The sequence below is a fragment of the Hippoglossus hippoglossus genome, chromosome 17, assembly GCF_009819705.1.
Source record: "Hippoglossus hippoglossus isolate fHipHip1 chromosome 17, fHipHip1.pri, whole genome shotgun sequence".
Classification (NCBI taxonomy): domain Eukaryota; kingdom Metazoa; phylum Chordata; class Actinopteri; order Pleuronectiformes; family Pleuronectidae; genus Hippoglossus; species Hippoglossus hippoglossus.
This window is the reverse complement of record NC_047167.1, coordinates 6,652,051-6,670,633: the sequence shown is the minus strand read 5'-3', so window position 1 is coordinate 6,670,633 and position 18,583 is coordinate 6,652,051. Positions and strand designations below refer to the sequence as shown.

General features: G+C 42.5%; 2 protein-coding genes across 3 annotated transcripts; both read right to left on the bottom strand.

Moving 5' to 3' along the window:
* Positions 1–7,783: 7,783 nt before the first annotated feature.
* Positions 7,784–12,859, bottom strand: LOC117778908 (zinc finger protein 665-like). Its single transcript, XM_034614808.1, has 7 exons — positions 12,620–12,859; positions 11,358–11,560; positions 11,153–11,245; positions 10,685–10,780; positions 10,376–10,486; positions 10,165–10,294; positions 7,784–10,063 (listed from the first exon to the last, which is right to left on the bottom strand). The coding sequence occupies exons 1-7, from the start codon at positions 12,630–12,632 to the stop codon at positions 8,187–8,189; spliced, it is 2,523 nt and encodes an 840-aa protein (XP_034470699.1). The 5' UTR covers positions 12,633–12,859; the 3' UTR covers positions 7,784–8,186.
* Positions 12,860–13,104: 245 nt separating this feature from the next.
* On the bottom strand, positions 13,105–18,344 carry LOC117778916 (zinc finger protein ZFMSA12A-like). Of its 2 annotated transcripts, none has more exons than XM_034614821.1 (7): positions 18,165–18,344; positions 16,853–17,055; positions 15,627–15,719; positions 15,446–15,538; positions 15,227–15,337; positions 14,989–15,121; positions 13,105–14,807 (listed from the first exon to the last, which is right to left on the bottom strand). In XM_034614821.1, exons 2-7 carry the CDS (start codon positions 17,000–17,002, stop codon positions 13,453–13,455), a joined length of 1,935 nt encoding a protein of 644 aa, XP_034470712.1. In that variant the 5' UTR covers positions 17,003–17,055; positions 18,165–18,344; the 3' UTR covers positions 13,105–13,452. The 2 variants fall into 2 exon arrangements, with proteins under 2 accessions (XP_034470712.1, XP_034470711.1); XM_034614820.1 differs by having other exon boundaries at positions 18,170–18,344.
* Positions 18,345–18,583: the final 239 nt, after the last annotated feature.

Genomic DNA, 18,583 nt, shown 5'->3' with positions numbered 1-18,583 from the left:
CCTTAAAAGGGCTCCACAGGAGACAGGAAGAGTGGAACAACAGGAATAAACAAGCCTGAAAGTAAACGAGGCCCCGACATGCACAGATGATGTTTGTCTCTTTGCAGGAGAGAGTGCACGCACAAATGATCTCGACCGTGTTTTAATAATTTCAGAAAATGTCTGCAGAAACCAGAAAAAAAGCTACTTATGTTTCATTTTCACAGTTGTATCTCAAGTTTTCCATGTCGAAAATTAAGCACTGAAACCCTGGATAGATGCACACTGGAGTAATTTCATCAGGCCTAATGAAAAGCAGCTGAAGCACATCTTGTATCCTCTTTCTTTTATGTAGAAAGTCTCTTTTCTGTGGAATTTCAATACATCTGGATCACGTCTGTGTTCAGACGTGAACATAAAAGAGGAGGGGAAGGGAGTAGGAAGAGGAGGTGGAGGGGGTCTTCACTCCCCTCTCCTCTGAGGCAGGAAGAGACACAGTGCCATCTACTGCTCCTTGTGTGCAGATCTTGGAGAGGCCTTCAGAGAAAAGGAGTTTTCTGGGAGTTTGTGTGAGGCAGGGAGGTGCAGTATTCGTTTGGCAAAGTATAAATGGGGGTGGATGTTCCTGCAGGCTGCTGTGGACATGCATGTGCTCCGGGGTGTAGGGAAGCTCTGGGCCTGGACTCAGAGTTTCCACTGAGATCACTGTTTCAGTGTTGGAGAGAGGGAGGAGAGGGAAGGAGGAGGGATGAGGAGGGGGTACATCTGGTAATGATCTCTGTTTATTAGCAGGCTCTCATAGTAAATTGGTTGGCTTATTGGCAGCTGTGCGGGTGTGTTAAATCTAGAAACATGCATTCTGCAAGATGTCTGAATAACAACCTTAATCACAAATACATTACTGCATACTCCATTAAAGTCGTGTGGGATTCATAGGAGAAGCAGCTGGGGGTGTTTTCAGGTTCCACACTAAGTTTTACTGCAGTGCACTTTTTTACAGCTTTTTACATCGTGCAGGCAGGTGGGATTGAGATCACTGAGAAGTTAGATTCTTTCAGCCTGAGGACACACAGACACACAGGTCATGTCCTTGACAACTTAAAACAGGTCTTTACGACAAGAGAACAGCAGTAACACAGACTGTCTCTACAACAGAGGGGTTCTGCATAATGTCCTGGGCACTGCCTGATGGCAGACAGGACGCAGCATGAGTTTCCACAGGATTCTGATGTTCACTGGAGAAGATTAGCAGCATTTCTGAGTCAGAGACACAGATGAAATACTGAAGAAATACTACTGAGAGCAGCCAGTGTGTCCAGTCTGAGGATTATTATGTTTGTGGTTTTTTTCAACATTTGACAAACCACCACATTCATTTCTGGGGCTGTGCTTCCCTGTGAATGGCAACAGATTTGAGTTTGTTTCAGAGAATGTGATTCAATAGTCACCAAGCATGTGAGCGCATGATGAGATGAAACAAGACCGTTAAACAAGGGAAAGACTGAGGGTGAAAAAAAAAAAGAACAGGCTTTGCTTTTCCAGCAAAAACATAAAAGTCAGCACAGATGGAAGAGATTAATCCCAATGAGGCCGTTACAATATGACTCAGGAGTTTGTTTGTACTGTTCAGTGAACTGAGCTTCAGTGGAATCATGCAAACAGGTTTTTAAAAATGGGAAAGAGAACCACTGTATAAAAACAAGTAAATAACAGTAAACAACTGACAACGCGGAACACTTTGTCAAATTACAGTAAATCAAAACAAAGTAATAGTGAGAAAAACTATGTGTTTGTATTTTCAAACATAATTTTATGTAATTTAACATTCAAGACTATCAAGCAATTGAATAATCCTGTAAAAAAAAGAATTTACCATTTTATAAATTTATGGATTTCAACTTTTACTCTAGGGTTTTTATATGGTTTTTAATTAAAGTAATTTACTGTATTTTTGTGGCATCTACACCTTATTTAACTGTTGGGGGGAAAAAACACTGTTTTAAAGTGAATGCTTTTTATTATCGTTTAAACCGGAGTCTGATGGGCGCCTGGAAAAACAAGAAAATTGCAGCGTAATCAAGATTTCCGAGCCACACCAAAAATAAACGTAATGACAGGAAATGAGTCGGATTAACTTCCGCTGCATTAGTCCCTCATCAATCTCTGGTGTCCCCAAAAGGTCTTTTGTCTACTTGACTTAAATAAGCAGTAATTTACTGCATGCAGTTTCAATTAAGGCCACCGTCAGAGATGGTCACAGCTCCGCCTGATAGAGGATCAAGGGGAAATGGTTAATGGTCACCTACTGCCCTCTAGTGAAACTTTTTATTCTGATTGAAAGTACAACTTCCACCTCCACTTTCCACTCAGAGGGATGAATACTTTTTATTGCAGTGTTTTGTCTTGAATAAATTAAATCAGTTAACATGCACAGGGTGTAACAAGGTCATTTAATCTGAAATCCACGAACCACAGTTGGGATATAAAAGGCCAAGAGGAATAAAGTGATGTCATTTTGAATTGACAGTGTCACAATTTTAACTTTGCACTCACATTATTTGTCTTTCATCTTATTTACACAGAGCCAAAATGTTCACTTGTTACTTTTCAATAGTCCTCAACAAATGGCAAAGTTAGACAAGAACTGCAAAATGAAACTTTTTAAGTCAATTTGAACAGCAACTGTACAACATCTTCCTATAGTCCTTCAGGTATTGCTTGGTTGAGTACGTCAGTACATTGCAGTTTCATGAGCCACCCTGTCAAAGGCAGTGTTTCAGGATATTTGTAAAATGTCATTGGATTGTGCTCCACGTTTTCTTCATGTGTGGCTCAGTTCATGTTAGAGTGGCTTTTCAGATGCCTCCTCAGGTGGTTCAGACACATCCTTTGTCTCCCTGAAAAGAAAAATCAAAAACAGAAGCAGAATGAATGAGGATAAAAGTGATGGAAGAAGAAATTAACCATTAATTTGAAAGAGTATCCATCTGAGGATCCGCCGATCAGGAAGAGCTCACCTTGTAGCCTTTGTTTCCTCTATCACCCTGCAACAAACACAGACCACATTAGTGAGTCATGAATCATACAGGACCCAACATTTACTGAATCTTTTTTAAGAGTAAATATTTGACTTTGATGTGTTCGTACCTTCTCTCCTCTGGAACCGCGGTCTCCCTGGTAACAGAAATACACACAATATTACCATCATCAGAATAAACAGCATGGTGGTGACTGATAAGGTGAGTACAGTCTGACAAAGAGTCAGTGATCATCATGAGATAAACAACATCAAATAATCAGAAATACATTCAGAGTGACCAGACCTTGGAGACATAAATCAATTTGACTCTTAAATGTCTGGCTAATAAATATGTGAAGCTAAAAAAAACCTTTTTTCAAATTTGTGGCACAGTGGAGGATGGAGACATGGGCAGCTGCACAGAACTGAATCTTGCCGGGATGGCGGCAAATGCTGACATTCACACAATTGGTTTTCTATCACTCATTGACACCCTTGTGGGTCAATAGACCTTTTTGAAGTGGGCACTCTAGTTTCAGTTTGTGACCTAGGGGAGATAGGGAGGGAGTGTGGGTAAGGTTCATTCTTTCCACTGAAAACCTGAGGTAGGGGGAACCAGGGGAATCTCGCGCATTTTGTTCAGTGCAACACCTACAATCATTCACACTAAAAAATCCTGCCATATTAGCCAATCCTGCCAAAATTGGCTAATAATAAAAATATGTAGTTACATTGACACATTGTTGCATCTTTTCTGGGTTGTGGGGGTTGGGTAATTAGCAATATACGATCATTTGGGAAAATTCTTCATACTTCATATTATGATCAATGTGAAACACCTGTCAGTATACATTTGCATGTCTATAAGATAGGATGCATGACACACAGGTATGTTACATCAAAGACACTGTTCCCCTGCAGGTTAAGTGCCGACCATGTCAGTCCATTCATCTGGCTGGATAATTCAGTGCAGTATCTCCATTAAAGGGGACATAGCATGCAAATTCCACTTTGTTAGTGCTTCTACAGGTTAATGTGGGTATCTGGCATGTCTACCAACCCAAAAACTCTGGGGAAAAAACACTCGCGCGTTTTGTTATAGTTCCTCTAAGTCAGAAACGTCATGCTTGAGCGACTCGATTGAGCTTCCTGGGTTTTGTGTCGTAACAAGGTACTGGAAGTCTCCCTACATGGTCTTGCCCCCCCCCCCCGTCTCCCCACACTCGTTACGCCGGGTTTACACCGGAGGCAGCGAGGCTGCGAGGCAGCGCAGCGCCGTTCCCAAGCACGCAGCCACCTGGCTGTTCACACGGGACGAGCATTTCTCCGCTGGTCAGCCCGCGATTCACTCACATGTGGCATTTGTCTGGATCGTTGGGACTGGGAGGCTGCAGCAGCTGCTCGGGCGCGACCGCTCGCTCTCCCGTGCGTGAGCTGGAATTTGTGTCAGCGCCACACAGCCAGCAGTGTGGAAGACTTCCGCAGTGTTCAGCACTACTGTAACCCCCGAACCCCGACATTCAACGGGTACAACAACAAGCGGAGAAAGCAGAATCGCGGGCTGACCTTATATATACAGTCTATGGGGCTGACCAGCGCAGAGAAATGCACGTCCCGTGTGAACAGCCAGGCGGCTGCGCGCTTGAGAACGGCGCTGCGCTGCCTCGCTGCGGTCTTCCACACTGCCAGCTGTGTGGAAGACTTCCGCAGTGTTCAGCTCTACTGTACGCCGGGTTACAGTAGTTACGCCGGGGTACACCGGACGCGGAAGCGCCGCTGCGAGGCAGCGCAGCGCCGTTCTCAAGCTCCATGTTGCTTGGCTTCATTAGCCGCCTCCTGCACGCCTCCACACGGCTCTTTGTACCCAGTGATGGGATGACCATCAGTCACCACCACGATGTACTTGTTATCGTGGTAGTGGGAGCCACTGAATGCAGGTACACACACAAACACACACAAACACACACTTGACAATGATATCAGTGCTCTCATCATTTAATCTGCCAAAATGTACCAGTTTGTGTTATTATTACTCAACGAGCAGCTCAGCAAGGCCTCTCTTGATGGCACAGTCGGTATATGTGCCCTTGCCGATGTAGTTGATGGTGTCGATGTCATCCTTCAAGTCCTGACGATGCGTGGCCATTTCACTCAGCTCTCGTACGATGATGACTTCGTCACTGTAGTGCAGCGCTCCTGAGTTCCATGTCAGGACGCGGTCACATCGGTGTCGCCTGGACACATAGAAGTATTAAGTACAGTCAACACATTAACACAACATCACTATGCTACATCGCACCGTCTGAGGTACTTGTAGTTGTAATATGAGAGGCGAATACTACTAAATACACTTTCACTCCAGTACAATTATCTGACAGTTGCAGTTACTAAATACTTTGTATGAAGTCCTTGGTGAAAGTCTTGATCTGGTTGATATAATAGTTGGGAGGTTTCTGTCTGAGGGCGACACTCTCAGACGTGTCCAACACGAAGTAAAGATCCACCGGACAGTCTGCTCACAGAGGAAACAAACAAAGATGGCTGTCAATAAAATTCATTAATCAATTTAAATCTGTTCTCTCTTCAAGAACCAGTGAATCCAAAATGGGTGCACATCCATCTACCCATCAACTCAAGTGACGTCAGCATGGGTGTCACTGCTGCAGTATTGGAGGCCTACAGCACCCTACAGTCACAGTGGGTGTCATAGGTTCGCTCTACCTGATCCATCCTCACACATGTAGGTTTATGACAATTGCAGGACTGTACACTGTTAGTTTGCTTATACACTTGAACTATAACAGCACCTTGGTGGGGATGCATAACTGCCATTTCATGCTTTGATTCTTCTCCACATAAATCATTTTGGCATCCACACCGTTGTATCTTCTTCTGCATCACACCCAGAGACTATTCTACACTACTCAGGTCCATAAAGAAAACCACAGGACAGACCCAGGGCCTGCTCAGGGTGGGCTAAGCTACTGTCATCATCACATCTTACTTTCTCCTATTGCTGCGTCTCTGCTGCTGATTTGCAGGAAAAACCTTCACAACTATGCAGCCCAAAGACAACGAACATCTGGATGCGCTCTTGCAGCAAACATCACTACAGTATATTCAAGCACAGACAGATCCCCTTACAGGCAAGCAAATGCCATGAACACCGCATATTAGAAATAACAACATTTAAAAGGTACAATAGGGGTGAAGCAAACTTACCCGCAAACTTGTTTCTTTGGTTATTCGTTTGCGCTCCAGCCAGGAGGACGCACAGCAGCGCAAGGAGCCCCCTGAGAGTCTCCATGATCAAACTGCGATTAAAACTGAGAACTCAACGACACACAGCAGAACCACCCAGTTCCCCCCAGACAACACGAACACACCGGACCCCCCTAAAGTCCGCTACTTCTTAAAAATCGACGAAAACTTTTTGTTGATTCCAGCTTCTCCGCCGCAGTTTCTCCGAGGCGAGACCCAGAGCGCGCGTTGATGAGGGAGGGAGGAGGAGGAAGAGGAGGAAGAGGAAGAGGAGATAGATATCGTCAAGATATGTTTGCTGTTCCACAGGAGACATGAACAGTGGATCCACAGGAATAAACAAGCCTGAGAGTAAACGAGGCCCCGACATGCACAGATGATGTTTGTCTCTTTGCAGGAGAGAGTGCACGCACAAATGATCTCGACCGTGTTTTAATAATTTCAGAAAATGTCTGCAGAAACCAGAAAAAAGCTACTTATGTTTCATTTTCACAGTTGTATCTCAAGTTTTCCATGTAGAAAATTAAGCACTGAAAACCTGGATAGATGCACACTGGAGTAATTTCATCAGGCCTAATGAAAAGCAGCTGAAGCACATCTTGTATCCTTTCTTTTCTGTAGAAAGTCTCTTTTCTGTGGAATTTCAATACATCTGGTTCACGTCTGTGTTCAGACGTGAACATGAAAGAGGAGAGGAAGGGAGGAGGAAGAGGAGGTGGAGGGGGTCTTCACTCCCCTCTCCTCTGAGGCAGGAAGAGACACAGTGCCATCTACTGCTCCTTGTGTCCAGATCTTGGAGAGGCCTTCAGAGAAAAGGAGTTTTCTGGGAGTTTGTGTGAGGCAGGGAGGTGCAGTATTCGTTTGGCAAAGTATTGTTTTCAGGTTCCACACTAGGTTTTACTGCAGTGTACTTTTTTACAGCTTTTTACACCGTGCAGGCAGGTGGGATTGAGATCACTGAGAAGTTAGATTTCAACTTTTACTCTAGGGTTTTTATATGGTTTTTAATTAAAGTAATTTAATGTATTTTTGTGGCATCTACACCTTATTTAACTGTTGGGAAAAAAACACTGTTTTAAAGTAACTGCTCTTTATTATCGTTTAAACCGGAGTCTGCTGGGCGCCTGGAAAAACAAGAAAATTGCAGCCTAATCAAGATTTCCGAGCCACACCAAAAATAAAGTTAATGACAGGAAATGAGTCGGATTAACTTCCGCTGCATTTGTCCCTCATCAATCTCTAGTGTCCCCAAAGGTCTTTTGTCTACTTGGCTGCAGTACAGAGCATATGACTTAAATAAGCAGTAATTTACTGCATGCAGTTTCAATTAAGGCCACCGTCAGAGATGGTCACAGCTCCGCCTGATAGAGGATCAAGGGGAAATGGTTAATGGTCACCTACTGCCCTCTTGTGAAACTTTTTATTCTGATTGAAAGTACAACTTCCACCTCCACTTTCCACTCAGAGGGATGAATACTTTTTATTGCAGTGTTTTGTCTTGAATAAATTAAATCAGTTAACATGCACAGGGTGTAACAAGGTCATTTAATCTGAAATCCACGAACCACAGTTGGGATATAAAAGGCCAAGAGGAATAAAGTGATGTCATTTTGAATTGACAGTGTCACAATTTTAACTTTGCACTCACATTATTTGTCTTTCATCTTATTTACACAGAGCCAAAATGTTCACTTGTTACTTTTCAATAGTCCTCAACAAATGGCAAAGTTAGACAAGAACTGCAAAATGAAACTTTTTAAGTCAATTTGAACAGCAACTGTACAACATCTTCCTATAGTCCTTCAGGTATTGCTTGGTTGAGTACGTCAGTACATTGCAGTTTCATGAGCCACCCTGTCAAAGGCAGTGTTTCAGGATATTTGTAAAATGTCATTGGATTGTGCTCCACGTTTTCTTCATGTGTGGCTCAGTTCATGTTAGAGTGGCTTTTCAGATGCCTCCTCAGGTGGTTCAGACACGTGTATGTCTTGGGACAGATCTGGCAGTGGTATGGTCTCACTCCTGAGTGGTTCAGCATGTGCTGCTTCAGCACACTTCCATCTGAGAAGGCTTTCCCGCACTGGGTGCACACGTACGGCCGCTCCCCAGTATGGACGCGCATGTGAACCGTTACCTTGTGTGCCATTGTGAAACCTTTGCCACACACAGTGCACTTGAATGGCCGTTCTCCTGTGTGGGTGAGCCTGTGCGTGCGCATTGCTCCAATCTGGGAGAAGCCCTTCCCACAATCTGGACAAACGTGCGGCTTCTCGCCTGTGTGAACCCGGGTGTGACTCCTCAGTCCTCCTGCAGTGGAGAAACACTGCGAACAGTGGGTGCACTGGTAAGGTCGCTCTCCCGTGTGGGTGCGCATGTGCTGCTTCAGGTCATAGCGGTTTCTAAAGCCGCGGCCACAGACCAGGCAGCTCTCTGGTCTGTCATTGTTGTGGCGCAGCTCGTGATTGGCTAGGCATTTTTCAGACAGGAAACACTTGCCACATTGCTGACACTGGTAGGGTTTCTCGTGGTCAACTCTCTGATGGTACTTCAGTTCGCTGATCCCAGGGAAAGTCTCCTCACAGTATCTGCACCTGAAGCGATGGTTGGGGCTGTAGGGAAGCTGGTGATCACTCATCTGATGGTTCCTGAGCAGGTGTGCCATCTTGAAGGTCTTCCCGCAGTGAGAACACTCGTATTTTGTCAGCAGCTGCACACACTGGTGACGGAGGCGATCGTGTAGAGACCTGAACTGACAGCCACATTTGGTGCAGATGTGGGCAGCATTTTTACACTTTCTCCTCCTATGTCCGGACAGGTGGACCTCAGTGCGGAAGGATTTGCCACACTGGGAGCATTTATATGGCTTCACTGCCGTGTGGAACCTCTGGTGTTCCAGGAATTCAAAGCGATACTTAAAGCTCCTCCCACACAGAGGACAGTTATGGATGACTCGTCCGCGAGGGTAGACGGATTTGTTAGACGTCTTCCTGGACGACAGAGAGGCTAAAGATGTGCGGTGAGCCGAGCCACCTTTTCTATGTTTACCTCCACTCATTAATTTGGCCGTCTCCATTTCACCAACCTCTTGATGCCGTTGTTGATGTTTGGCCAGACACTTGGAGGTGATAAAGCTCTTTCCGCACTGTTTACACTGGTATGGCTTATCATGATCTACCTGCTGATGATACTTCAGGTCACCAATCCCTGAAAACCCCACCCCACAATGGCTGCACTTGAAAAGCCGGTTTTGAACGTGAGTTAGCAGATGCTCCTTCAAGCTGTTAGACTTTTGAAATCTCTTTCCACAATGCCCACAGTCATAGTTACGGCCCCGTTTCGGGCAGTGGTGTCTGAATTTGTCCAGCGAGGTTGGAAAACTGTTCCCACATTTAATACACAGATATGCAGCATTTTTGCATTTGCGCAGCCTGTGACCGGCCAGCAGGGTGGCTGTTCTGAAAGCCCTCCCACACTCGGAGCAGTTGTAAGGCTGCAGCCCGGTGTGAACTCTCTGGTGCTCGATGAGGACAGAGTGATGCTTGAAACACTTGTCACACTCGGTGCATTTGTGTATCGCTGACTGCTGTCTTCTGTGAGGAGACGATGGGATGTCAGTCCGTTTTGGTGATTCAGGAAAGTCAGTTGAGGTGGAAGGGTTTGTAGACAATTCCTCATCGAACATAACAATCTGAGGAACGTCGTTATTTTCATCGTCACAAGCACTGGGGTGGGAAGCGATGGCTACTTCCAGCGATGGAGGGAGAGACAGAGAGGGAATGAGCAGATCATCTGACTGAAACGGAGCTATGTGGAAAATAAGAAAAGAGAATTAGTCATATTGGTCTCATATTTGTTCAGCTGAGTGCGCTGAGTCATTGAGTAGTTTATAGTGGACGTGCACATACCAATGCTGCTCTTTGCCAGTTTTCCATGGCACTGTTTGCTCTGGAGGAGAAACTTAAGGTCATCTCCATTTGAGACACACTGCATGTACTCCTCTAAGACAGAGGGGGCAGCACTGATCCAGGAGGCAGTCTGTACAAAAGTAAGAGATTTTGAAATTCAAATTCAAAGCACTCAAAAAGTTTGGTCACTTTGTAGCAATCCTCTCTCTACCTGTTTGAAATCTGGAATTGGCAGCAGCTCCTCGAGTCTTGTGAAGAATTCACAAACTAAAGTCTCCAGTGCTGTGTCAAAGTCGGGGCCATACTCCACAGGAAACACGTTCTGTCGGGCAAAAAAAAAAAGAGAGTTTTACACATTCGGAATAAGATGTGATTGGAATGATCAGACAGACAATATCAAAATTACATATTTCAGGTTTTCAATATTTAAATTTGAGATAAATCGTCTTATGAGATTTGAAATTCGGGGAATCATACATTTTATTACATCACAATAATAAAAGGCAAATATTAATCTTACCTTGAGGAAATGTTCTCTGCCGTCAGTGTCTTCAATAAGCCCTTGTACCAGCTTCATAAAGTTAGCCTCTGGTGCTTCAATAATAGGATCATTTGTCTGGGAAAACAAAAACACCAGTCAGAATAAAATATAAAACCACCAATTTGCTGATCAATTTAGTGTTTTATAAATAAATGTATGGAAATTGTAAGAAATTAACACAAGTTCCCAGAGCCCAGCAGATGTCTTCATATTGTTTGTTTTGTCAGGCAAACAGTGAAAATCTCATTGAAATCAAACTTACTAACACACAAGACAAAAAAAGCAGCAAATCATGAAATCTCACAAATTGGAACCTGTCAACTTGTTACCATTGTTTCTTATAAATGTATTATAACAATTATCAATCTATTAAAGTGTTATGCTAATTGCTTAATCACTTAATAGTTGATTTTCTACAGTTGGTCAATAAAAACATTCTTTGCTCACCTCCTCAATGCAAGAAGACCGGATTCGGTTAAGGTGGGTCTCAACAGCCTTGAGGTCCTCAGGATGTTCGGAACGCAACAGTTCAAGAGTTGTCTGTAGAAAATTCAATTTCCATTTTCAACATTCACATGAAATTTTTTCTAACACTGCTGAAGTCTTATTCAGTCACGACTTATCATACACAAAAACATCACTAATTACTTACCCTAGCCCTAAGGCCCAGTGAAAGCAGCCTCCCTTCCCTTTTACTCATCAGCTCAGGAACTGCATCTGTTACCATGGACACAAACTCCTCCAGCTTCCCATAGTGCTTTATGTTGCGCTGGCGAACAACTTCCCACATCACTGCTGACATCAGTCGTAGCGGTGGGACCAGAAGCGCCAGTGAGGACAGGGGGACGCTGAATTCTTCAGAGAGAAATTAGATTGGCTTAAACAAAACTAAACAATATCGGAACCGTGTTCAGTGCAGCTGCTGTTGAATAAACCCAGAGGCTTTTATAACTTGTTATTTTTTCCCAACAATGAAAAATCTTCACAAATGTTTAGTCACAAGGGGTATATGTGGTATATTAGATTGATACGGTATAATGAAGAAAAAAACATCCAGAATCAGGTGAAAGGCTAAATATATAATAAAAAAAACTGGAAAATATTTACATGCATGTCCATACAAAGAGAATGAACTACTTTTTAAGTTTAAAGCTACACAACCTGAGCCCAGAGATCACTGGTGTTGAATATGTTTTGACAGTGAAGTCTGGATTAAATGTTATATATGGGAACAGTCTTTAATGACAACTCTTCTACAGTGGTAAAGAATCCAGTGCTAGTGGAAGACTAGACAGGATTCTCGTACTGCTACAGCACCTTTCTATAAAGCCAGTCCATCCACTGGGGTTAGGACTGACCCTTCACTCTCTGGTAAACACTGCATCTGTGATGCTAACGCTACAAACACAGCAGATAATGTTCCGCCATCTGAAGCACCAGGCTTCCCACAGAGCAGCCTGCTCGAGTAATGTCTCCAGCTCGAATAGTTGGTATACTAAAACAAACGCATATGTGCTGATGTTGCATTGCACAGGAGTCAAAGCGAGTGGCTAATTCGCGGATGGGACGTGGACGTGAACTGTTTGCTAGCGCTAGCATTTAGCATAACATCAGTCACTTCACTATAAATGAAGCCACGGTCTGTTGAAAAGACCCATCCGCTACGCCGCGTCTGATAACATTTTAAAGCTTTTATTTAAGAGTTGTGCTCACAACAAAGCATCCACGTTAAGATACTAGCTACAAGGTCGCTAGTGTTAGAACCGGCTCAGTATTGGGCAAAACAATTCTTGTTCCAGGGATTAGTCGAGGCCTGCTGAGCCTCAGCTAATCCTTTGCTTTAGCTATTCGGCTAGCTGTAAAAGGAGCAAAGAAAATAAATATTTGTGTAAGGCTTGGCGAGCTAATGCATACCCATGTCGTTCATTCTGCTACCCTTCAATAACGACGGGAAGATGAAGCGTTACAGCGAGATGTCTCGTTAGCGCGCAGGCTAACAGCATACGGGGCTTCAGGCGCCAACTTCTTCCTGAAACACGTTGTTCATAATAAGAGCGTTGGTCCAGCCAGTGTCAGATAGTAACATGAGCGTTCGTTTTGTTGTGCGGGTTAGCCCGGATACAGGGACTCCTGTCTCATCTGATGTCAATGTAAATTGCACCGCCTCACCAGACGATCAAATAACTAAATCTAATCAGCTACTTGATCAACTATATGTTCTGATGGCTCATGAGATTTTAATCATACAGAGAACTGAAAGATAAAATGTTTAAAATAATTATTGATAGCTACATTTAAAAATAAGAGAAAACGAAAAACAAATTCTGAACATAAAAAAAAAAATTGTATTTTATTTCAGAAAAAAATCTAAATTTATTTTCCAGAAACGTTCAGAAAAATTCAAACAGGATATACAGATGTATATTTTGAAAAAGAGTTTTTATTTCTTTAAATTATAATTTTTTCACTCACTTCCAATACTAATATTGTGAAGGCCACCGCAAGATGTTTTATTTTGGGATTTAATCAGAAATTCTGCTTCTGTCAGGAACAAATAAGTTACTTCAGAATACTGTTGTTAAACAGCCAGGATCGATTGCAAATGATGTTCACTCCAATGATTAATAAATAAGTGCGATAAATAATAAAGCCAATACATAAAGTCCACACAAGTGAGGGGGTGTGTGAAACATTGTACACAGTGCATGAAGTCCAAACATTAATTTGAAAGAAATGCTTTATGATAATCAGACAGTCTGGAGCACACTGTGAGTCTTTAAGTGTCTCCTCAGGTGATTGAGACATGTGTAAGTCTTTGCACACAGCTGACAAGCGTACGGTCGAACCCCCGTGTGGTTCATGGTATGTTTCTTCAGTTCGCCGCCACGTGAAAAACCTTTCCCACACACAGAGCAGACATACGGGCGCTCCCCGGTGTGAACACGCATGTGAAGTGTCAGTTTACTGGCCATGGTGAATCCTCTTTCGCACACAGTGCATTTGTATGGCTTTTCCCCCGTGTGGGTGCGTCTGTGTATCTGCAGCTCGCCCGCTGAAACAAAAGCCTTTCCGCAGTCAGAGCACAGATATGGTTTCTCTCCGGTGTGAGTTCGAATGTGTACGGTGAGATTTCCGGACACCGAGAAACGTTTCCCACAGTACGTGCACTGAAAAGGCCTCTCGCCTGTGTGACTGCGCATGTGCAGACTCAGGTCATGCTTGTTCTTAAAGGCTTTGCCACAGCGCATGCACATCTGCGTTTTCTGCTGTCTGTGGCGCAGCTCGTGAGCTGTCAGACACGCAGCAGAGCTGAAGATCTTCCCACACTGCATGCACTGATTGGACAGCTTGGGAGGATGAATCCTCTGATGGGATCTCAGCTCGCTCATGCTGGGGTACACCCCGCTGCACTGTTTGCACCTGAAGATGCGGTCCTGGCTGTGAGTCAGCTCATGCTTATCCAGCAGGTACATTTTCTTAAAAACTTTTCCACACTGAGAACAGTCAAACTTTTGGACACTTTCAATACACTGGTGTCTAAATCTCTCCTGTATAGACTGAAAGCTATTTCCACATTTGATGCAAATATAAGCGGCCTTCGTGCACTGTGTCCGTCTGTGAGTGGACAGGTCAGACGTCCTCCTGAAGGCCTTTCCGCACTGAGAGCACTTGTAGGGGTTTTCTCCAGTGTGCAGTCTTTGATGCTCCAGGAGCTCATAACGGTAAATGAAGCACTTCGCACACTGACTGCATTTCTGTGCAACTCTGAGCCGAGGGTGGCCGATTAAAGATCCGGACAATACAGGGCTCTGAGCAGATGTAGAGGTAGCTCTGTCATCACACTCCTCCACAATGTGACCATCAGGAACACGGTCACTGCATTTCTCTCCTGTTGTTTGTTCTGTGCTGCTCTGTCGCGTCTCATTCTCATCCGACCATCTTCTATCCTTTTCCATCGTGTCTCCCACCTCCTGAGGAGAAGTCGCCTCAGATTCTCTTTGGTTTTCAAATGTCTGTGTTTTTGGTTCCATGTCCTTGGTTGCTCTCAATGAAGGAGGGAGAGATAACGATAAGAAGAGCTGCTGCTCTGATGGAGAGGGCCCTTTTTGAAAACAGAAAAGAGAAAACAACTTCACTGTTTGTATATTTACTTTTTCAAAGTGGTTGGAACATATCTACACGAGAGCTGCAACAAATAATTACTGTCATTACAAATTGATCTGATGATATTTTGTCAATTGATAAACCATTTTGTCTATAAATGAGATAAATTATACACTTACCAATGGAATCCATCTTGGCCATTTTACCATGAGGCACCTTGCTTCTGAGCAAAACTTTGAGGTCATCTGTAGTGGTCACACACTGCATGTACTCTTCTAGCACAGAGGATGTATCACTGATCCATACTGCGGTCTTTACCAAATTAATAAAACTATTATTTTGAGGGACTGGACCAGGAAATATGAACATTCATTGGGGAATTTAATACATTTTTAAAGCAGAATTTAGTCTCTTTACCTGTTTAAAGTTTGGTATAAGCAGAAGCTCTTCCAGCCGGCTGAAGAAATCACAAACCATCGTCTCCAGTGCTGTATCAAAGATGGGGCCGTACTCCACGGGAAACACATTCTGTCAGGCAGAACATTTTAATCATATATATATGAAGTCTCAAAGCACTGCCTCATTTGACAAACAAACAAAAAAACTGCTCCTTTTCATGTTAAAGCAAACAAGTACCTCGAGAAAGTGTTCTCTCCCTTTTGAGTCCTCTAGAAGTCTCTGAATAAGTCGGACAAAGTTGTCTTCGAGGGCTTCAGTTTGTGGCTGAAGCTGTCAAGTACAATATGCACATTTAAAATAAGCAGGACCAGGGAAAACAAGTCAATATTTAATGTCCACGACTGAAGACGTCACACACCTGTTTTGAGCTGGTTGGCAGGAGGCTGTCTAAGTGTGTTCTAACATGTCTGAGATCTTCTGACTGTTCAGAACGTAACATCTGGAAAGTCATCTGGAAAAGACACAGACACTGACAATAAAGAAACTAAATAATCCCTCTTCGTAGCTGCAACCAGCCCAGTGATAGTGTTAAACTATACAATCTAACTTTCTGCTTACACACTGAAATCAAAAGAATATAGTGATAGATAATGCATTCAGGGTCCACTCAATTTGTTTATATGATTGATTTGGTTTTAATCCACCGAATGTATCAACAATGAATGTGATAATAATAAATACATCTTTAAGGGAAGTTTACACCGGTTTAAACTTTCAGTGTAAAGTTAAAAGTTGTCGTGGGTAAAGACAGTTCTAACAAGCTTTGCATCCATTTTCAAGAGAAAACCAAAGACAGAAGCTGATAATTGGGAGATTTTATGCAAAAATCATTATGTGATATTTTCTGGCCTATACTATTAAATGCAGGTTAAAATCACAAGGTAACTGTTTTATTTTTCATCTGTAAAAACCATAATACATATATTCTGTTGTGTTGACTGAAAAAAAAGAAACTTGACTCCACTTGACTTATTTTCATGAAAACACTGATAAACCATGGTCGTGAAGATAAAGCCCACAATTTAGCAAAAAAAAAAATATATATACATTGTTAAAGATAATTTGCTCTTTCTAGTAAAATGTGTGATTTGCACATATTAAGTTATTATTATTATTGAATTGAAATTTTTAATACATCTTGAGCTGAAATTCTCTTGACTGCAATGCGTCCATATTGATTACAGCGGCTCTTTGACCACATTTTAGATTGAACAGAAAACTCCTCACTAAAACAAAATGCACATTGGTCATGGTGTCTTTTAGTACGGTAAAACATAATGCATAATACTATTTCATTTTCAAATGTTTTATTTTGGGTTGAAAAACAATAACAATCTGTCAATACATTTCCCCTCCTCTGAATCATTTTTCATGTTCCTGTGAAGACCTTTGTGTTCTTTCAATAAAGTTTTGTTCTCCCAAGATGTGTAATAAAGAAGAAAAGCTACAAGATGGATACCAGATATGTGGTTGAAATCTTTCAAAATAAGTTGTATCACTAGAAGATAACACTGGACTGATATCAGCATTACCTTGACCTTAACCCTTTAATGATATACAGTATGGTGGATCTGTATTTCCTACCTTTGCTCTTAATCCCAGAGTGAGCAGTCTCATCTGTCTGTCAGTCAATATGTCAGGGATGGCCTCAGTTACCAAGGTCACAAACTCCACCACCTTCCTATAATGCTTTACATTCTTCTGACGAACCACCTTCCACATCACAGCCAGCATCACCCGCAGAGGTGGAGCCAGGAGCCTTAGTGAGGACAGGGGCAGGGCACCCTCTGCCAGGGGAGAGAGACGGAGGCAGCATTAGAACAGTAAACTGATCCATTCACACACATCTCTCGTTTGCATAAAAATAATAATCATTGCCAGAAAGCTGTGCGGAGAAAACATGAGCTCCCTTCAGTGGACGTGGATTACTACGACTGGGTATTCGGGGAAAGTTGAATAAAACAATTGCTAGATTTCTAGAACAATGTCGTGATATCATGTGAGTAAAGTTGCAATTATACATTAAAGAAGTTGCAATTTAATGAGAATAAAGTCTGTTGCCTGCATTAAAATGAGGAATGTGGAGTAACTTCATTAGGTTATAGCCTAATTTACTTTATACTTTACTTTATACTTTATTAGTATCAGAATTCTTCCTGCAATAAACTGCCTATTCTTAAGAAAAGAACCGAACAGACACAGGAAATGGCCTTTTTTTGGAGGAGGAAATGTCTGGTAGTGGGCGACAGTATATCGTTGGTTACATCTGTGTGTTGTTTGAAGGAGTTGCATAGTTTTATAATAAGATTACTTCATGATTTGGGTTCCAGGAGTGAGACTCCAGGAAATGAGATCGTCCTTGTTTATTTTTCCCATGATCATTTTTTTGTTTATTCTCCAACGTAGACTACACATCAGACACAGAGACAAAGTACAAAGACTCATCTTTCTGCAAGATATTTGGTGTCATAGGCCAAATATAAGAAAAGAGGCAAAGTGATTCATTTTGATTGTGTGTGGGTGTAGTTTTCTCTCTTTTAGTGGGAGAACCTGTTGATGCATGTTTGCAGTCTTTGGTGATGTCTTCAGAAATCATCTCAATATGAAATAAAATTAATGTAGGAATAACTCCTTTAGGTGCCAACAGTATTATTTAGTTTGTTAAATATTCTGTTTAACTGGGTTTGTTCCTTGTTATTATTATTATTATTATTATTATATTATTATAAAGCCACAGATCTTTTTTTAAAATCATATGTATTGTTTTATATCTTAATTAAAAACCTGCAGCAATAATGATTATTATTATGTTTGAGTAATCAAAGCGATAACGGTAATGTTAGCAGGCATGCTAACACCAAAACAAACCGATGGTGACACCAGGAAAACACTCAACTTTACCCATTTCACTCCAGAGGACCTGTGCCAGCTGAGTGTCAACAGAGGAGTGTGTCCTGATTAAAAAGATCTTCCTCCTGCAGCGACCAGCAGAGAAAACAAAGTTTTACTGTCACTCCTCGACACTTTCCTCTTGATACTAAATGCAGCTGGACAAACCTTTCTTCTTCTCAGGAAAAGGCAGCGTTGCACCCAGAATGCTGCACCACTGCCCTCTACTGGAGCAGGGTGACTCCCACACTTCGTCCAGTATGCTGTGGCGCACAAACAGTAAAATGGCACACGGCAAACATGGCTGAACAAATGTTGCTCAAACAAAGGCAGGACGTTCCTCAAAAAGCACCTAGTGTAAAATAATTAATTTAAACATAGATGGGCAGTTTCATTAGAACTTTGGCAGATACTTTTCTCTGTAAT